A 22015-nucleotide genomic window follows, 5' to 3' on the forward strand; every position below is an offset into this window, starting at 1 on the left:
TTGGAAAATAAATGTCAGTGTTTTGGAATTCAATTTAATGTCTTTGTTTTTTAAATGAACACTGGAACACATAGTACTGCTTGTTCTTAGTCAGGAGTGTTTTATGATTTTCGCAACAGTGTTCATACACATTTGGTGGTCCCAGTCCCCGGTCAATGTTTATCAATCATGAAACCCATCGCCAACATGCCGCCTGCTCTTCAGAGACTGTTCCGCTCTCTTTTTAGTACCGTGATCTCACTTGTAATTCAGTAATATTTTTAGTCTTCAAGATCTGACAAACCAAACTATGTCTTTTGTTATAGCACCGTGTGTCCTGTTTTTAACATCAGCAGGAAGGACTTTATTGCTTATTGCTGACGAGTCCTGTCTACAGTGTGGCTTGCCTTTCACCCAAGGCATGCTGGGATAGGCTCCAGTCAACCATGGATGGTCATGCCACCACTATTTAACAATGAGATGGAAAGTAAAAATCCCAATGCACAATAATACAAAATTGATTGTACAGCAGCTCTGGATTGACACATCTACTTTGTCATGGCTGGTCAGCAGTGACTGACCTCATTTCAGTTCTCTTTTGTGTGCTACCTCCCTTTTCTGCTTCCTCTGCTGTCGTGTAGCATGAGCCAGATTTTTTTGCAGTGTTTCTAGCTCTGTTCCTATAGTGGCCCAATCTGAAAATTATTTAAATTATATGTTAATCCATAGTTTATAACATCATTCTGAAATCCTATCCCAGGTTTCGCAGCTTCAGAATATCATTTATATACAGTAAAGACTGTTGTTTGGATGTATTTGACTGTCTCTGCAACGTGTTGAAATGGGTTTAATTGGTTTTGCAGGTGTGTCACCGAGCTTCAGATCAAGTTATGGCCCTGAAGATGAACAAGCTCAGCAGCAACAGAGCAAACATGTTGAGAGAGGTCCAATTAATGAACCGACTTTCACATCCAAACATACTCAGGTTGGTATCTTAATAACTGTTTACTGTAACCAAGGGGGGGTTTAGTAAAATATGTGAATTCCATCTCACTTTTGAAACTGTGCTTGTTCTACTACCCATCGAACATCAGCTTGAAAGGAATTTAATGCAGCTTATAAAACAAATTAACCAAGGAACACACCATTATTTTCCAAATGGTTGATAATTGCATTATCACATAAGGGTAGATTCTTTATAAAACATGATTAGCTCTGGTGCAATAAACCTTTTATTGGTATTTATCTACCCGTAACATATTTTAAGGTCTAATCCATAAGGCCTGTTATGTATCAGTTCATTATAAGACAGGTGCCAGTAATAACTTGGAATGAGCTCACTTTCATAAATTCACAATAGGATTATTTTAAGGCTTAAGAGTTTAGATTACTGAGTAACAGCTAATAACAAATAGAGTAAATCCTTATTATTTCCGCACAAATGATGTTGCACATTATATTAGTAATTTCTGTTAACACCTGACACACAAAGTTATTAATTAGATATATTTTCTCGTGTTGTCTGCCTCTACCTTCACCTCTGCCTCGGTTCTCTCGCTTGCTCATGAGTCTGTGGTTGTGACCTGTTTCCTTTGGGGTTAGCTAGAAACTGTGTCAAACACAGAGCCTATTAACAATGGATTTTCTAAACTGCCAGCTCTTGTTAGAGTTGCAGCAGCTGCCTAGAGGCGAAAAGCAAGGAGGACCCTTTCTGTCACAAGGGAATAGGACTAATCTATCAACACCCCAGTTAATTTTTTAGAGAATCTGGTCAATGATTGGTCCGACAAAAAGGGTAAAGTTTGACCCCTTCATCTGTGGTGCCTCAGAGACACTTTTTGTCTGTTTTGTATCACCTCTATTCCACTCCAAACTCCTGCAGAGACTTTGACTTTAGCAGAAATCATCACCAGCAAACACATTTTAGAGCAGCTCTTTAATATTGTGTTTTTGTGAGCTGACCAATCACAGTTCAGTGGAGGTGGGACTTAATGCAGCTTAGATAGGTGACTGGATCCTCTACCTCTATTACCAAGACACAAAGCACTTGCAATCTTCTCTTTGGTCAAACTACAATATGCCAAAATATGCCAATACTTAAACCTGTGACAGATGCAAAATTGTGTATTTATTGTATTTACTGCAAACCTGACAAGTATAGAATTGTAATTGTGTCTGTTATCACCTGCAACAAAGAATTGAGCTTTTTTCATGAATACATAATAGTATAAACTCTTGTTTATTTGTGTTATTAGGCGGGTGTGAATGTAAAATAACTGTCCATCATTTCTCACTTTTTATCCCACCAAGACCATCAGACAACTTGAGCACATTCGAAACGCTGCTGCCAGAGTTATAACAAGAACCAGGAGAACTAAGCACATTACACTGACTTCAGGTTACTTATAGAGGAGTTTTTTAAAGTGCTGCTGCAAGTTTATAAATCACTCAACAGCCTCGGGCCACATACAATCTAAAGCCAGTAGGTCTCTCTGATCTGTAGGAAGCAGTCAGCTGATAGTGCCTTGAGTCAGAACTTTGAATTGGCTCTGTGTTAAAAGGTGCTATACAAATAAACCTGCTCGCCTCACCTTTTACGACAGGAAAATAAAAAGTCGGCAGACAAAATAAAACTTTATAGGAATGAGAATATAAATCCTTTCAATCTCAATTACATCGGCTATGATGTCCCAGAGTAGTATTGTTCCTGTTTTTGCAGTAATAACTTTATATCAAGTTCACATTTTGCTACAGGGTCATGTGTTTTGAACATGCACATACATGCATAGATGTCTTGGCATGCGTGTGTGTGTGTGTGTGTACTTGTGTTCACGCACACATGCTCAGTATCTTTTACAATGCCATCTTTGTTGAGCATGCCTAGTGGATTGTGTGTGTGTGTGTTTTTTTTTCTGTGTGTTAACAAGGAGGAAACACTGAGGGGGTCTTTGTTAGCTAAAATCCAACAAGGACCCACAAAGTCGACCTTTTCATTGCCTCTGGAATTATGAGGCCTTCAGCGCTGCTCGTGAACAAAGTTGGTTCATATGTTGCTCTGCACACACTCATTGTTTGTTTTTAAATGAAGGAGTGCACGGTCCTCTCTGGGTTAAGGACGTTTTCCAACCTCTTGGTATTAAGAAGATTCTTAAAACTCCATCAAACAAGTTTAAAATGCATTTTTACTAAGCTAAAAGCAAGGTATAGGTTTTTAATACAATTACATCCAGGGCATCACAGTTGTAGAGACACACACACATAAATGAAAGAGTAGTAAGGAAGATACCGTGTATTTTTTATTAAGAATGTGTAAATTGATAGGAAAGGTAGAGGGGAAAATGTAAGGAATGCAGGTGAAGCGTCTGAGCTGTTATTATCCTCCTGTTAACAGACAGTCTCTCAGGAATCACTTGTCTGGTCTTGCCTGCTGGAATCTTAATCTTTTCTTAACTATGCTTCCTGCTTTCTCTGTTTACCCATGACAGAGAGGGTTGTCCAAGTGCTCTGTTAAGATATTTCCAACTTATTTTAATTTATATGACCCTATAGAGTAAACTAAAATCTGTATGCACAGGGGTTTTTTTTCTCAACTTTTTCTTTATATGGTGAAAATAAGTAAGATGTGACTGTTTTTAACTCTAACAAAAGTCCTGTTGTCTCAACGGTGAAATCATGACATTATGACACCAGTATTCAACAACAACTTCACTCTGCATGTCTTTTTGTGGTCTTGTAGGTTTAAGGGAGTGTGTGTTCATGAGGGCCAGCTTCACGCCTTGACAGAGGTAGGACAACACACACACACACACACACACACACAAACACACCATTTCACATTAAAACTTCCGTACAAACTAATGATATGTGAGATCAAAGTGGCTCTAATAATAAAAAGGTGGTATGCTTATGTTCTAGTACTTATCGTGCCTACATGTGAGTGTGAGCACCTGTGTTTGTGTGTTTTGTTGTTACTATTTTTCAGGTGAACATCACGTCATCCGTGAACACAACATAGTACCACAGTAGTAGCCTGTAATTGTGGAAAACCAAAAGAACTCAATGTTCTTAAGGGCACATAACACTTAAGCTGCATCCTTGTGAGTGTGCGTGTGCGTGTGTGTGTGTGTGCGTGTGTGTGTGTGTGTGTGTGTGTGTGTGTGTGTGTGTGTGTGTGTGTGTGTGTGTGTGAGAGGAAGAGGGAGGCAGAATTTGATACAGACAGCTAATGAAATTATCCAGAGATGCTTAAAGTTAGGACCATTAGGGTTACAGTGAGCAATATTTATATTTTTAGGCAGCACATAGCCTATATTTAACCTTTGTATGTTTATCTGTGTGTCTGAGTTTGTGTTTGCGAGAGGGAGAGAGAACTTTTTTGGTTGTGATAATCATTTATAAGTCATGGAAAATACATGATAAGGAGTTGATATATTTAGAAACAATAGTCTGTTAATCATAGTTGTACAGTAGGTCAATCTAATTCTCCTAATTTGGAAGACAAATGAGTGGTGCAAAGGGTAACTTGAGGCAGAATTAACATGGCATCCCTGTTACAGTGGATTTACTTAATCAAAACAAGCATCAAATGTTGGTTCTCTATTTTTTTTTTTTTCCTTTGGCATAAAAAGACCATGCATCATCATGAAGCAGATGCACTTTGACAGTATTTAAAAGAGGATGTTGCTTTTTTAAAATGACTATATATATAACTAGAGCCAGTTTAGAGCCAGTAGCTGGGTATCATTTCACTTTCTGGATAAAGGAAATATTGAGAAATGATGGATGGTGAACAGGAAGAAATGACGATACTTCTAAAACAAAAAAACATTTCTTGCTGCACTCTCCTCTTGATGCACAAGTTTTATTCAGGGATGATAACATCACCGTATTAGTTTGACATCCCAAACCACAAGCTGACAGTTCTGTGTTAATTGTACTCACAGAAACTGCATTAAAAATACATTCATGACAGATAAACACATGCGCTGGTTAATGTACAGATGTATGCAAAAACTAACTAACAGTTCAACCAACAATTTCAGATGCATCTCTGCATATATATGTGTATTTGAATGCACATGCAACAAGCAAATACATGCAAATATGGAGAAATAGTACAAAACACACGATTCATCACACTTTGAAGAAAGCACACTCTGTTAAAGATGCTTGCAGGCGCACACACGTGTACTTGATTACGCTGTTGCGTTTCACAGTGAATGTGCTTATTGTAGCCTTGACAAACAAAGAGAAACACCAACTTTATGCAAATGCGTAAGGGAACACATCTGAAAATACACAACTTACACGCACACACACGCTTATTTCTGTAGCTGCAAAAAGAATCCGCGTATTGTAAGACATGGATATGAATATACATGCGCGCTGCGGTAGGTCTTGTTTTCCTGCTGGAGCGTAAACAGATCCTGTTGTGTCGTGTCAGGACCAAACTGAATGCTCTGACCCTGGTTGCAGGCTCATGCTGTTTTGTTACCTGACCCCCACTATGAGGCCGTGCTCAGAGGAAATGGAGAATGAAGTCACTGCATGGCCCCGAGCTACATCCAGAAACTCTCTCACAGAGACACGCAAATCCACATGGAACAGCAAAACACACAAAAAATAGGCAAAATATAACTGTTTAATGTTTAAGTACTGCCCATAAACACTTTATGGATTAATTTAAATCTGTAACTTTTTGTGAAGGATTTTAACATTAAGAACAACCAAAGAGCCTTATCCCTGTGTTATCTCCCCGTGTTGAAGACAGAACTTAATTACCCCTCCACTCAAAGATGTGTTTTTGTCAAATGTGTCCTTCGGTTAGATATTTGATCTTCACTGTGCACAATGATGTATGTGCAGAGTTGGACACTTGAAGGATGTTTCTCTCTGCTCACCTTTAATCTGATTTTAAGGCATGTACCTACAAGCATGATTTATGACATGACAACTAATTTAGAGGGGTTTTTTTTTTCTTGAAGCAGGAGACATCTTTTGTCCAGCAGTTAAGAGTATTTTTATGTCTTAAAACATATCTGGAGGGCATCTTTAAACGTTTGGCAGTAGCTTACTAACTTGACTCATCAGGAATATTCCACCACAGACTAGCACCAGACTTTGAATTATATTATAATATATTATAGAACTACTGCAAAACATAGGTTGCCAACACCACCGCCGGATTAACTTTCACATAAGAATGAGCCTTTGAAGACTCTAGAAGATGTAGAGAGTTATCTGGAGCACGAAGCCTTGTTTCGGTCTCTGCTGAATCTCAATTTAATGCACCTTATCGGAAATGCTATTGCAATCATAATCTGGGCTAATGGTAAGTCATGACCCATGGCAGGATTATACTGCTGTTTGAAGCTGCTCCCAGTGGTGAACAAGGAGCCTTTGTTTCAGTCTTTCCAGGGTTTTTTAACCTGAAACACAGATAGTGTAGCAGAGCAATTTCCAGTTGTGTTACCAGCCGTATGTTTCTCATTTCCTTACCACTCTACATTATACATGATCATAGCGAGGCGCTTAAATGACCTAAACATGTGCTATGCTGAATGATTACTGTGGTATATCAGTAACTCCACAAGTAGGATAAAAGAAATTCCAGGGAAAAGTACCATGCTTGAATAAGAGGATTTTCTGAATGCTACTTTACCCTTTTCAGTTACTTTTAGTTGACACAGCAGGTGCGCACTTCCACTAAATTATGTTGTTTTGTATTTTTAACCAGGCACACTTTGCGTTCTCCGCATATGCTGTCAAGTGTGAGAATATAAAACGGTGTTGTCTAGTTTGTAAATCAGTTGATGAAGGAAGGAAGTTGGATTAGTCCCAGTTTTAATTGTCTCCGGTGCAGTTTTCCCCTGTAGCCCTCTCTCCCCCCCCTCAAAACCCCAAACAGGCAGACAACAGATGTTGAACTCTGTGGCTACTAAGGAATTTGCTGGACAAATACTGTAATCCTCCGGTGTCTTGCTTTGGGGGTGTGTGTGTGTGTGTGGTGCACTCGTGTGTGAGAATGTTTATGGGTATAAGACTGCAGCGAGCTCAACCTTTTGGAGGACAGGCTAATGACTTTTGTACATACTGACACACAAATTACTTTTAGTCAACAACTCCCCAGAATATTTAATCATTAACTTTTTGTATTTTTTTGACCTTTTTGGCGTTTCAAGATATTTCTAATCAATCACAATAAAATAGTTTCTCTGAAATGTTAATGAGGATTTAGGATTTAAGAACAAATTGATGTGGATTTATTGTAGGTTAAATGATGTTAATGTAGCTTTATTACTTGGAGTATTCGTACTCACTGTGTTGTTATGTGGTGTGTGTGTGTTTTGATGTTTTAACGAACCACCAGATGGGCCAAAGGCAATTTTCCACTGTCGGGAACAAGGTTTATTCGAATATATTTTATTCTATTCAGTCCCTCCTGTATGTGAGGCAATAGTCCAACACACTTGTTATCTTCATTACTTGTTATCCACATTCTAATTTAGGCAGAGCTGGTCGTCCATTAATTGTAAGGTTGTCCTCCTGTCCACATGTCTGAGTGTGTGTGAACAGGTGAAAGAGAGACCAATTGTAAAACACTTTGTCTGCTAAGGCTGTAAAGTGCTATATAAGTGCAGGCCATTTACCATTGAGGTTATTGCTGTATATATATACCACTGAGTAGGTTTTTTTTTTAAATAATGTTTGTGGTTAGAAAGATATTTGTAGTTGTAACAAATAGCTAGTATAGGTCACTCGGCAGTGGATCCAAAAATATAAAACCATTATGTGCCTTACCTACATTGACTTCCTGAGCCAACTGTGTCATATTGACTTTAACTTGGTTGGCAAAGCAGGTTTTCCATATTAGCTATGCTGGGCTGTAATCCAAAGTAAATCTATTTAGCATCAATCCTGTTATGTGCATGTTTATTTTCTGTTTGAGATACTAAAATTAAACACAACTTCTAATACATCTTGCATCTCAAGACGCAATCCTGTGTTGAAAAAAAAAAAATCCAGTCAGTATCTTTTGACGTTGTGAAACCTAATCTTCTCTCAGAGGCTGAATCATCTCAGCACTTAAGATTAAAGTGGTCTAGAGAGATGTTGTGACTAGAGATGTGAACCTGCATTCAGCTGGAAAATGATGCATAGATAAACAAATCTGTTAAAGGAAGGCAGCTCAGGGAGTCGACAGGATACGATCTTACTAACTGTTATCACAATTCTCTTGATCGGGCTTTATCTCTACAAGACTCCATTCGGATAGTTTTACATTCGTTGTAATAATATACCAAGCCCAGTTCATTCAACCGTGTGAAGACGTAGAGACCTCCTCCCTTCACCGTCAGCCCCCTCTGTCCTAATTCTGTGCCTGTCACTCAAACCGATCACCACAGCTAAACTAGACCAGCTCTTTATCCCATCTCCGCTCTCTCTAGTTAACCCATGTTGTCCGTGATATGTGACATGGGATTAGTGTGTCTGCTAGTGTGTTTGCATGCAAGCAGCAAGGTCAGACAGGTTCTTCTGGATCAAAGCTGACAGACAGAGTGAAGGACCCTGGATACTTTTAAACCCACTGAGCTGATTTGTTCTCTTGGCCGCCCACTCTTGTGCCTGCATGATGAATCAGACGGTCGACATTCATGTACTTAGGAAACTAGCAGTTCTGTCAGCCAATTGAACAGGAAGCCAGCCAGATTTTTATTCAGCCAGTTGGTCGATACACCAGCTAGCCCTCCAGGCAGGCAGGCAGGCAGGCTGTCTGTAACCCAAACACCCCACCAACCATCCACTCTGATGAAGTCAGATAGGCGGTTGGGTTTTTGTAATGTACTCAGTATGTTTGTCCTATTTGTTAAGCATGTCTGTATATTTTTAACCAGATCAGTCAGTTACCATTTGGCCAGTAAATTCTTAAGATAGCTAGACAGTCATCTGTTGTTTGTCTTGCTGGCACCTGACAGTGTTATGTTGCTATGATTAAAGTATTCACACTGACTGAGATCAGCCATCTCACGTTTAACTCCTGAGAAAAGTCGTTTTGACATCTTCCCAACTCAGTAATATAATGGACATACAGTATGCAGCCAAACATTTTGCAGTTCAGAGGATAGCAATGAAATTTCTGGCTAAATAACATTTAGTTTAAGTAATTACTGTTTGTGCAAAGTCGTAAGATATAATTTGTCAATCTAAATAGCACAGTTTGTTCTGTAGCCTATAATAAGTTGTTAAACAATCAGTATTTCTGAATTTTCTTTGCCAGTTTAGGAGTATGTTCCTGCACTTGTTTGTCAGTGTTTTGTTCATTCATTTGTGTTTCTCGCTTTCTTTCTCTCTAGTACATCAACGGTGGAAACCTGGAGCAGCTTCTAGACAGCAACAAACACCTGAGTTGGCCGACCAGGGTGAAACTGGCCTATGAGATCGCCAGCGGTCTGGCCTACTTGCACTCCAAAGGCATATTCCACCGGGATCTGACCTCCAAGGTTAGTTACGATAGATAGTAGGCTAATTGGTCGTTAGGAGGAGAACTCATAGCTAAAGATAGAACTGCAGGCCTGCTTGTGTCCACAGTAGAACAAAATACTCACTGTACATTTGTATTTATTATGTTTATTACATAAGTATTTACATTTTTTAAAAATATTTATCTTGATAAATAGGAGCTTTGATGAGTAGTGTGTTTGGTTTAGAGGCCCAAGTATGGTCCTGTGTCTGTTTTTAGAGCTGTAACTAACGATTATTTTCATTACCAATTTATTTGTCAATCATTTTCTTGATTAATCGATAAGTTGTTTTGTCTATAAAATATCAGAAAACGGTGAAAAATGTTGATGACTGTTTCTTTAAGCTGAAGATGCAACCTGAAATGTTTTGTCCTGATCAACAGTCCACAACTCAAAGATATTCAGTTTACTGACACAGAAAACTAAAGAAACCAGAAAATATTCACTTCTAAGAAGCTGAAATCAGAGAATTTGGTCATTTTTTTTCTCAAAAAATGACTCAAAAGGAATAATAGATTATCAAAATAGTTGGGGATTAATTTAATAGTTGACCATTTATCAATTAATCGACTAATTGTTGCAGATCTGTTTTACTCACTATAAAATCAGGCATTTATCCTGCATATCTTGAGTCACTCACACAATTGATTTAAGTAACACTTATTAATCAAACTGTCTGTTACTTATAAAATACCTTTGAACATTGCAGTTATGCATTAATGTTAGACTATCCTGCCATTTTTTCAAGAAGGCCAGTGGTAAATTGTTTCTGTGTAGAGAAGAAGACAACATATGACTGGGACGAAAATGTATTAGTTCAGAAGATTTTGTGTAACTCCTCATTTGACTAATAATAATTTGTCAGGTGGCCTAGTGCCTTTATACAGAACTGTTTAGCATTTATTTAAATATTAGTCGGTTCTGACAGCTTATAGTACATCATCAGTGTTTGACCCGAGAAGGATGAAGCAACTTCTGTATGTAAAACCTGCGTTAGATGTTAGATGTAACGTATCCTTTACTCCTGGACCTGCCAACCTCTCTGCAAAGAACACAGTGTCACTGTCAGATGTGATAATCTGTAACAGGCAGCTTCTAGTTTTCCAACTTGACCCGGAGCCATGTTGGCATGGAACTGGCAGCGGACAGCGCCAGTGAACGAATAAACTCATATTCATTTCCTGTCTCAGCTTAAAGATGGTCAATCTGCAGAGGAGTAAAAACCTGCTCAGAGAAACTGAAGGAAAAATTTAAAAGCCAGCATATTTTTTTTTTTTAGCTGACATCAGGGGTTAAATGGTTAAACGTAGCATGGTTGATTATACTTCCTCCAATTATTACAAAGTCCATGTGCTCATGACTCGTACTGTACCTCAGTTATAAAAGTCAACGAACAGAGAAACTTTCTCTCTTCTTTGTTTCATAATATGTATCTGTTCAAACACTTTCTCATACCAACTGTACTGTTATCCTATGTTTTATAGATTATACTGTAGTTTTATAGCGCTACATGTCAGTATACCCATCCAATATATTCACAAAGTGCAAGGAATTAGGCGCTGACACTAGAGGAGCACATACATTTTACAACATAATGCCACGTGATACAAGGATTAAAGGGCAAGATAACAGTGCATTGAATGCACATGAATGTACACCGAAGCAGCACGTAACTGCACTTACAGGAAGGAAGCATAGTGAGAATCTGGTTGTGCAACGGACTAATGTTTTATGAATGATGTCAAGTATAAGGATATGTACGCTATAAATAAAGTGCGAGTATATAGAAGATCAACATCCAGCTCCACTCAGTACCAGATGTTGTGAATTATTAATGCTGTCAAGAGTGTAAGTCCTGTATGTGCAGCAACTAACCGTAACAATAGATTCACAAACAAAGTCCCCTTTACGGTGCAGAGTAAGAACCCGAACCTCATGGGTATGCACGCTGAAATGTCCCGTTAGTTCCCATTTTCAGTCGTACACAGAACAAGAATGTTCTGTAAACTAATATTGAAGGCTTGAGTTCAAGTTCATTTAGGAAGTGGATGTTGATATCTCTGAGCCACAAAATGTTTTTTTGAAATCCTTCAGTGTTACAACTTCCTCAACTACACATACAGTATGTGTTGATTATGACAATGTTTCTTTTTTTTTTTGTATTCACAGAACTGCCTGATCAAATGTGATGACAACAGCTTCACAGCAGTAGTGGGAGACTTTGGCCTGGCAGAAAAGATCCCCACTAATCTGTAAGGAGTTACATCCAATCTTACATTTAGTAAATGTATAACAACTAAAAGCCTTTTGATAGCATTTTTTCTGTTCCTCTAGCAGCATTACTGCCTTACTTAGTTACTGAAACTGGCATTAATCAATAATTTTTATATTAACATTGAATCTAATGACTCTGTAGTGTAGAAGGAGCTGCTCACAGTGCTGAAATCATGGAGACTTATCACCCAACTCTACCTGACGTAGCTCTGTAGCCTCTTTTAGCTTGCTGTTTCGGTCTTACGGCGCATTGACTGTGTGGTTATGTCTCAGCTGTTCTCACCAACACATGTAGGCGGATGTTTCCAGTTAAAAAAAACACAATCTGTGAATCACTTAAAGACAGACAGACAGTTAGCGAGTGGCCGACGAACAAAGTTAAACATGTAGCAACTTGAGTCCCAAAATGTTGTTTCTCAGAAAAACTCAGATAAACGGAGAGTGAGATTTTTCAGGTGGCCGGACACATGACTCCAAACGGATACTAATGTTGTATTTGCTTGATGTGTAAATAGCCAGTTGTTTGTTAGTGTATTAGCAATAACAACTTCATAAGTTGAAGTATGGTTGTAGCTGTTTACACTACCTGTTAGCTTGTTTCGATTATTTTGTTTCCCCCTTAGTGACAAAAAAAATGACATATGCAGCTTTAAAGCGATATTTGGCTCCATTGATAAAAAAGTTCCAGCCAATTTTGTAGCCTCAAAACACAAATACTTGTCTCTGGAGGCCACGTTGAGTACTTCAGTAGTTTGGTATGTGTTTGGGTGTCTCTTAGGTAGCTTTTTTTTGTCTTGTCTTAGTTTATTTTAAGTATCCTCTTGGCCGCACTTCCCTTCACATGAGAAAAGAAATCTTCTCACTGACCCTCTGAAGCCTTGTCAAGATAAATATCTGGCGCTATTCATTTTAATTACATATACAGAGGGAAACTGTTACATCAGAAGATTTTTATTCCAGCATCTTATCATCGATTTGTACATATTTGCTTCCCACTATTATGTTTTTTTTCTACCTTTCTCTGTTATAGCTATTTGTAAGAGCGTCCCTCCTCCTCATACCAGACACAGGGTTATTTATTAACACACGGGTCAGACACTAACATTAACAGCGGCGTGTACAGCTCACATTCTCTACTTTAGTGTTTTGATAACAGGAGGATACTATCTGTGCAGGGTTTTTTTTTTTTTTAACGCTTCAGTGGCACGAGAAAGGAGGGGGCTTGTGTTCTCTCTACTAAATTACTGTCTTCAGAAACAAAGTGGGCAAGCCTTGGATAAAAATTATAATTTTGTAATGTATAATCTCGTATCTCTATGCATTGGTATGTGGGTATGTATAGATTTGCATGCCAGAATGTAGTCACATATATTATTTTTACTAATGGAGAAGGTATTATTCGCCAAGAAATGACACATCTTTGCTTGCATTGATTGGACTTCACCCAATCTAAATCTAAATACACCAAAAGCTACTGAACTCAAAGGATTAGAGAGCATCTGAAATATGTTTGAAACTGATTGAAAGGTAAAACCGTAGTGATTCTTGGTCTGCTACAATTTAAAAAACTATAATTATGTGATCATTAGAGGGTCCGCTTGGAATAACAATTTCTTCGGAAAACTGAAAATGGCAACAGAAAGCCCAACCTCGTGTTTTTCTCTGCAATCTTACAGTCTTTATTTACACACTACATGACCAGGGTCAGGTGAGGCTTTTCTGGTGTTTGCAGGGGTCACAAGAGGATTATATCATCCCAACTTTTCACCAGTTTGACACACAGTATTTACACACAAATTGCTACTGAATATGTCCTTTGTAAACATGGTGTTATTGCATTAGTCAACCAGGAACTTAGAGTTCAATCACCTCAAAGCCCCTGAACCTTCTTAAATTATCTTGCACAGATGACTTCCTCATTATGATGAGCCAAAGATGTCAACATGTTGTGCATAATTATATGTTGTGTTTGTGTGTAGCGCTGAAGGAGAGAAGCTGTCAGTAGTTGGTTCCCCTTTCTGGATGGCCCCAGAGGTTCTGAGAGATGAACATTACAACGAGAAGGTGAGATCACCGACCTCAACTTCTGCCAACTGATACCAAGAAGAGAATGTAGTTAAGATAGGATGCAAAATAATGTCTCATAAAATTTCATCAGATTAAGTTGATAAGCTCCCATAAGATGTAACAGATAAAAGCATAGTGTTAGCATTACAAAGCAAGTGAATGAGATCATTGATCGTAACATATCTTTAGAGAGTTGCATTTCAGACATGGAAGGTCAGGGAGTTTGGTAAATCTGTGGTATAAGTCTTGGGAATATTACAAATGCACCACTTAATAGTAAAACAGGCTATTTAAGAAGGAAGTTTGCATTTTTGAATATCTGTATGATAATATTGTGTCTGTTTTTCAGGCCGATGTGTTCTCTTATGGTATAATTCTGTGCGAGATCATTGCGAGGATCCAGGCTGACCCCGATTTCCTTCCCCGCACAGAGGTGACTGCATATCTCCTCCTCACCTCTTTACCACCCCGTAACCTCATAACACTCTGTCTGCGTGTTTGTTTACAATGTCCACAGGTTAATCCTCTCAGTATCCCATAGTTCTCACCTTGTTTACACTGTTGACATTATATATGAACAATAAAGAACTGAATGTTGAAGATGATACATTATACCCATTTCAACAAAATTATACCAGGACTTTAAAGTATGTTTGGCAAGTAGCAAGCCATCTACCTTCTATCTATCTTCATGTTCTCTCAGTGTATTGCATTTAGTATTAAATGTGTAAAGTAGTACAGAAATATAACGAAATTACAGGTAATTGTTTTTAAGTACAGATGAACGCAGCCTTTTCAGTTATATTAGTTACATCTGTTGTTTTAAACAACTTTTTTGGGGCAAAATTGGTCTCAAATTTTTATTCTAACTTCAATTAATTGTACAGAAAATAAATGACTAAAACTCACACTTAATAAAACATTTCCAGTTGAAGCCAAAATATCAGACTTAATGGATGTGCCTTTAAGCCAAGCTTAGAAATGAATCCAAACTCAGAAATGTAGTTATTAATCCTTGATGGTCTACAATCATAAGAGAGTTTGGCAGTCAGCAGGACCATGTCAGCGGGATTAATTTGACCTGGAGCTGGCTTTGGCAGAAGAGTTAAAGTATTTCAAACATGTGATGAAGCTCTGTCTGTCTTTATCCTGCTATCAGAATGGTAAAAATGAATTTCCTGTCTAACTTTCATATACTCACGCCTCTGTGTCTCTCCGTCTTGTTGTCGTCTTGTCCTCCTGACCAGAACTTCGGCCTGGACTACCACATGTTCCAGCACATGGTTGGAGACTGTCCGCCCGACTTCCTCCAGCTGGCTTTCAACTGCTGCAATGTGAGTGCACCATGTCTGTTTCTGTCTGTGATGATGTTCACATTTATTGTAAAAAAAAATAAGCCTATTTGTGATATAACTGGGCGGCATATGAATTGTCAGGCAGTAACCTTAATATAGCTGGCAAAGTTAGTGAATTGTGGTCAAGTTTTGCCATGTTTTAGTCCATCTATAATGTCAAAGATACTTTTCTTTATATTTCCCAAATAGCATTCCTCGGTCATTTCTTGTAATTTCTCCTGTTTTGTTTTTAATTTCTTAAGTACTTCAGAAATGGAGGAGCAATCTGATTATCTGAATAATCTGATTTAGCTCACTATCCAGGGGGTCTTCTATTCTCTGAAAGCTGGATCAGTGACTTGGTGGACTTGTTCTTTTTGCACTATTCATACATGCGTTAGATTTGTTGTTCAGTTGAGTAATGAAATATGGAGAATTTAATGAATCAAACCGAATAAAATGTATTTTTTTCAGGAGATTTGGCCAGTTTCTTTTTGCTGGTATTATATCATAATTATCGGACTGTAATTGTGATTTTTTTTTTTTTTTTTTTCCCGGACTTCCTGAATCCTGTAGCGGGTAGACATAATTACAAATCACAGAGGATGAAGGCATTAAAGATTTTAGGGCACCCTGCTGATTGATCCTATATTGGCTCCCTCCATCCTTTCTCATCCATGTCTGTTGTCTCGCTTTTATCATCCTTGTTTTCCTTCTTCCCCCTCCAGGTTTTTCTCTAATTTCATTCTGAACAGTCATGTTTACAGTATCTTTCTAGCATCTTACTCTAACCCCTTTGTACTTCTTTATTAGCTTCATTCCTTCGTATTTGATCCACATTTAGGTACTCTAGACTTCTATCAGCAGCCTGTCCTCCTCATAATTATTTTAATATTTCCACTTAAAGTGCAACAACAGATTAAAATATCTGTAATTTAGTGTTGAAGAAGGCAAAAGTGGGATATGATTGTTGAAGACAACTAACAATGTAATTGTATTGGTGTATTTAAGAACACATTTCCTGTAAATTCTCTTATTTCCAGTTACAAAGCAGATGTTTGTTTCTTCATTCAGAACAATTATCATGAAGGAAGCGGTTTTTCAGTTTGCCTGAGAAACTGCTTCAATAAAGCAATAAAGCAATAAAACAGATTTCTTGGAAAACCAAACTCGTAAAATGTCACTTTCACACTGTAAAACCTTGCAGAAAAAAAGAGGAAACGTTTCTTTGGCCTTGTCTGTTTATGTTAATTATCATAATGTCTCATAAGTAACATGGTAACAGTTTATGTTACAATGTTAAATGGGGCTCCTTTTTAAATGGGATGTATAATCGTGTATAAGTCGTCTCACAGTCATCCTCCTTCATCTCTCCGTTCTGTTCTCCTTCAGATGGACCCTAAACTCCGTCCATCCTTCCCAGAAATCGTCAGACACCTGGAGGAGATCCTCGCGCGGCTCAAAGTTGAAGAGATGGAGCACGAGTGTGTCCCGCTCAGCGCAGACAACAACGACAAGAAGACCATACCCAAAGGTATGAACGCTGAACACGCGCAAAATCACGCTGTGTAGTTCTGTGATCTGTCGTTTCAGCTTCAGGTTTACGCTGACAGGAAGGGAAGCTGTTATCCAAGCAGTGCAGCAGAAATGTTTATTACAACACCTCTCTTGGCCTCGAGAGCCTTTCACCTCACTTTACCACCACATGCATTCACTCTGCTTGTACTATTATGTAGTCAGACTGCCAACCAGTCAATATTTCACTTGTAGTCTGTGACAAGTCTGACGGAAACTTCTCTCCTTTCCTAACAGCAGTTCCTCTTGCAAAGCACAATGTCACGTTTGTCCAGTTAGTCAGTGACGAGGAAACTGTTTACACTGTCCACATCCAATCAACCAGAGCCAAACTAGATTTTTACTTCACTTTAGAAAGTCAGAAAGTTTGTCAGGCGAGCGATAACCTCACTATTATATCTATATCTATCCCCTGATCTCCAGCATCACCCTTCAAAGATCCGGAGCCAGAATGGTTTCTGATAACATAAACTTAAGGGCTTAAGAGGAAAACTGGTTCGAGATCAACCTTCCTGTTTACAGATACTTGATCCATGCAGGTCCAGGTTTCACTTCTAATTTGGTTCAGCGTTCAGCCGCCCGCATGTCCGACCGTCACGGAGTCAGGAGGCAGTGAGGTTGTTGTTTAGACAAGCCGAACGTAGATCCTTTTCCTCAGGGCGACACTGTCTGAAGCAGAGCACGAACACATGATGTCACAGGATGAAGTCGTGATTTATACAGTAGTTTTTTCTCATCTGGTGGTTGGATGTAAATCTAGAAGAAGCAGAATATATATGTGTGTATAGAAAACTTGGCCTGGATCTGACACTTCTCTGTCGATTATTACATCATAAACTTCTTCTGCTCCCTCTCTCTCTCTCTCTCTGTCCCTCCTCCTCCTCCATCTCTCTTCAGCATTTCCTGAGATCAGTAGGAAATAGTAGGAAATATTTCTGCTGCGTAACAAAACACTTTTAGCAAAATATTTTTGTAGAGTAGCTTTTTTTGGTGAGCAACATGAGTAATTCCTTCAGATATTTCCTGGCATAAACAAGACTCTCGATCACTCCGATGTGCAAAAATACTTTGAGAAATGAGAGGAAGATAAAATAAGACGTTTTCCTGGATAGCTCGTTAGTTTACATGCAAGACCACTGGGAATGACAGATTTTGTGAACTAACATTTATATGTGCTTATATGAACAAAGCTGATTTCTAAACAAAATGAACAATTGCTGGAAACTGAGACGTAAAATCAGTAATAATTAAAGTTTATGAGAAAATTAAAATCCAACCAAACTTCAGTAAAGTGCCTCTGGAAGCATTTGAACAGGGATTGAAGGAGACCATGACTTGCACTCGACACAGGATTTAGCCTGTAATGCCACCTGGTGGTTACATTAGATTTTCACTTTACCTTCAGAAACTATGAACAAGATATGTCAGTATGGCATCTACATGTTTATTTCTCTCCAAATCAAAGATGCAACAAGTAAATATTATGTTTTATCACAGTTTTATGTACATTTTATGCAAAATGAGTCACAAAACTCTCCTCTGTCTCTTCAAGGTGAGAAGATTCAGGGCTTCAAGCGTCTGAATCCTCTCGGTTTCCAGGATGACAAAATCCCTCCCAAATCACCCCGCCCCCGACGAAATATCTGGCTCAGCCGCAGCCAATCGGACATCTTCTCCTGCAAACCGGGAAGAAAGGTCAACGTCCAGGACCCTTACTACAACCCCCCCACCTCCCAGCGAGCCTCCAAAGCTAGCAAGATCAACCCTTTCACCGCCCGAGAAGACCTGTGCGGGGGCAAGATCAAGTTTTACGACGTGCCCAGCAAGTCTGTCTTCTCGCTGGTGTTTGACCTCCACTCGCCCCCGGGGAGCGTGTTCAGTAACCTGCCCACTGCTCACGGACCCGGCGGACCCCAACAGGAGACGTCTTACTACTGGCAGCAGCTGCCGGGAAGACAGTGTCACTCCTTACCGGTGTCCCCCCAACTCCCGCGGTCCGAGGTCTTCCACGTCACTGCTGCTGTTAACTCCAATAACAACGGTTCTCTCACCTGTAACTCCAGCCAGCTGTCCACAACGCTGCCAGGTGAGCTCTCTGAATGTTTAGGTTGTTGTTTAAGTTTGTTTTTTCATTATGACCATTTATCTTTAGTGTGTTTTTACCTTTTTTTCTGCTCTTTTCCTTTTCCTTCCACTTCTTCTTTCAGCAGCTAACTCCTGGTCCGAGTCAGGCCTGATGGGAAACGATGTCCGACAGAAAGCGGGGCTGAGCAGCTGGGCGAAGAAATACGTCGTGGTTGAGATCCCACCTTACTGCAGGCAGAGAGGAGGGGAGGAGGAAGAGGAGGGGGAGGAGGAGGAGGAGGAGGATGGAGCAGTAGAAGGGAAGAAGGAGGGAAACGAGGAGGACGCGTTTGGGGAGAGCTGGTCTCCGATGATCCCCAGCAGCGAGAGAGACAGTGGAGAGGCGATGGACTGCTCCAGCAGCCTGGAGGAAGAGGAGCAACGAGAAAGAGGGACACACACCTGCCCCATGTAGCGCACCTGTAAACCCACGCAGGCGCACACACACATGGAGGGGTGGCGGAGAGGATGGTGGGGGTTCGAGACTGGAGAGAGAGAGACTCTGACCTCTGGATGTGAGGATAAATATAGACTGAAAAACTGGACACATTTCAAAGACTTTGGTAAAAATCTAACAAAAAGAAAAGATAGAGCACTTGATTTTTATCTTTCAAGTGAATGTATGACATGTTGAAGAAATCAAGCACACCTGATTCAGATAAATAACTATTTTTCAGAGATCTTATAACCCAGGTGTGACAGAACAAGTCTCCATTTAGCACAAAAAAAGGCTATTATCAACACAATGGACACCCAGCATAGAGATTATTTTTTTGAAAAAGTTGTTTATATTTAATATTGTGAGATGATGTAGATTTTTTTTCCTGTAAGGGTTTCTTACATTAGATGTCTTGATGAGGGGTATTGAAGATCCCTTGTGTTGTGTATGTGTGAGTGTTTTACTTTCCCGCCCCCCACGTGTTCTTTGTTACACAACCCCTGATATTAAAATCAAAAACATCCCAGATCTTTTTTGATTAACGAGACAGTTCGCTGACATTCAGTTGAGAAATATTATAATGATTTATAATAAATGTGTGCCTCAAACACAGATATTCATGAGACATTAAATCTGAAGCCGTTTTAAAGCACCACAGAAAAAGAAGGCTGGAGTGGTATCTTCATTTAGCAGATTTACAGTCCACTACTTTATACCTTGCAATGGTGAAGATGAGTTGAGAGATGGTTTCAGTTTTCATACAGTTTATTCCAGATTATATTTGTGCAAGCAGCGCAGCGTTTGTAGTGGTTGTTACATTGTCTGCATGAGCTCTGAAAGGACCATATTTAACAACCAGTTAGCCCACTAACTGCTAAGTACAGCAGGTTGGTAGCCTCTTATTGACAAGGAGATCGTTGTATTTGGTCATAGGCATCATACGGTGTATCATCAGCGGTCATAGCGGAGCGTTCACGAACTGCAGGCGAACATGAAGGTTGTGAAGAGGAGCATAGAAATTTAATTGTGTTTTTGCTCTCAAATCTCAGATGTCGTTTTCTCAAAAGCATCTCGAGTTTTAAGAGTTCTCTCTACATTATTACACAATGATGCTAAAACTGTCAAAAATAAAATGTATTTACTATGATGAATTACACTCTAAAACAAGTTTAAAGTTCTGTTTTTATATCACTGAAATTTATAGAAACAAGATGCAAAACTGATCTAAAAATTTACATCTTATTTAAGATAAAGGCTGGTAGTCATGTGAACTATATACACAAAAAGGTTAATTAATGGTGTCATCATGTGTCCTGGAACAGTGTTGTGAAACAAACAGCGATCACTGCTGTGACTCTACAGATTTTTGCTTCTTATTCTTCAGAAAAGTTGCAATGAGTCGATTGTTCCAACATGACGAGGGACTATGCAGCGTATTCAGCCTGTTATCCTGGATTTGTCTCGTTAAAATGAGTATCAAAGACCAATTTCTTAATTTTTTGAACAATAATTTGTGTAAACCTCCACACAAATTCAATTTATTTTTAGGTTTAATTCCATCTCATTTCACTTACTTGAAAACTCAGAAAAGACATAAGTTGTTGGACTCAGGAGACAGATTCAGTGTCAGAATACAACGTAGGTTGGTTGATAATCTTTTGAAACAGCACAACCTGGTGTTTGAGTTCTTGAGGACCTGATTTTGAGTTCAACAGACATTCAAGCATCCAAAAAAGTGTTTGTTCTATCGCAAATGTAACAAATTTAATTGTTCTTCAGAATAATTATTCCTTCATTGTTTCTCTGATGGTTCTGATGGTCCAGCCAAGGTTCAAGTAGTGAGATTTGGCTTAAAATTCAATGTGTCATTTTTATAAATTGGAGCACATTTCCTTTATTTTAAGATTTCCTGACCCAGTCTGACCCACCAAAACTCACAAGAGACTCTGAAACACTCCATATGTGGTTGCTGCTAACATTTGATTGATTTTTTTTTAAATAAATTGGTGGCCTCATGACATTTCCTGCTTTTATGAACACACTCCACAGAAAAATCTTAAACAGATTCGGTGAAAGACTTTCTGTTTTATCTGTTTCCTGTGTTGAGATTTGAGAGTTGAACATGTCACTAATCGGGGGTTTAAGGAAATGAGTATTAAAATCATTTAAGTGTCATCGAGAAGGTTTTTATTTCACATCAAAACCATTTTCAGTGTTCTTCTGAATGTTTTCAGTGTATAAACTAAATATATTTGTTGAACATGAACTATGTTTGCCTCCTCGGCTCCCGCGTGACGACTCTTGTTACATTCTGCTGATCTCAGTCTGATCACTTCGATAGGAACTAAAATGCACTTGAAGATATACAGTGATCTCCTCGCAACTACTTTATCACTACTTTTCTATGCAATAAATGTAACTTTTATCACACTGTTTTGCAGGATTATGAATCTAATTTGATATTTATGAGAAAAAAAAGAACATTTTTAATGTCTTACTGTTGTATATTTGTGTAAAGAAACTTTGTGTTATCTGCTTTGATGAATACAGACTGAGACGTTTTTGCTGATTGAATAACAAAACTTCCCTGAGTTTTTCTTGTATTTGTCTCTTGTTCTTTTCTTCTGGTTGATTTCAGTAAAATCCAGAAAAGCTCAGAAAGCCTGGACTTCAAATTTATAAAGTTATATTTGTTGTAAAAT

General features: G+C 38.8%; 1 protein-coding gene across 3 annotated transcripts in view; it reads left to right on the forward strand.

The window, feature by feature from the left end:
- The window catches only part of tesk2 (testis associated actin remodelling kinase 2), a 33135-nt gene extending 11392 nt beyond the window's left edge, over window positions 1-21743 (forward strand). For 2 of the 3 annotated variants that reach the window (XM_042427967.1, XM_042427968.1), the window contains 10 exons: window positions 843-964; window positions 3716-3764; window positions 9333-9479; window positions 11670-11752; window positions 13754-13838; window positions 14191-14274; window positions 15089-15175; window positions 16568-16709; window positions 18303-18836; window positions 18958-21743. In XM_042427967.1, the coding sequence (XP_042283901.1) occupies window positions 843-964; window positions 3716-3764; window positions 9333-9479; window positions 11670-11752; window positions 13754-13838; window positions 14191-14274; window positions 15089-15175; window positions 16568-16709; window positions 18303-18836; window positions 18958-19289 (1665 nt within the window). In that variant the 3' untranslated portion in view covers window positions 19290-21743. The remainder of the gene's footprint in view (window positions 1-842; window positions 965-3715; window positions 3765-9332; window positions 9480-11669; window positions 11753-13753; window positions 13839-14190; window positions 14275-15088; window positions 15176-16567; window positions 16710-18302; window positions 18837-18957) is intronic. The other variant, XM_042427969.1, reaches the window with a different exon arrangement.
- Window positions 21744-22015: the final 272 nt, after the last annotated feature.

This window comes from Thunnus maccoyii, chromosome 12 (genome assembly GCF_910596095.1).
Source record: "Thunnus maccoyii chromosome 12, fThuMac1.1, whole genome shotgun sequence".
Taxonomy (NCBI): Eukaryota; Metazoa; Chordata; class Actinopteri; order Scombriformes; family Scombridae; genus Thunnus; species Thunnus maccoyii.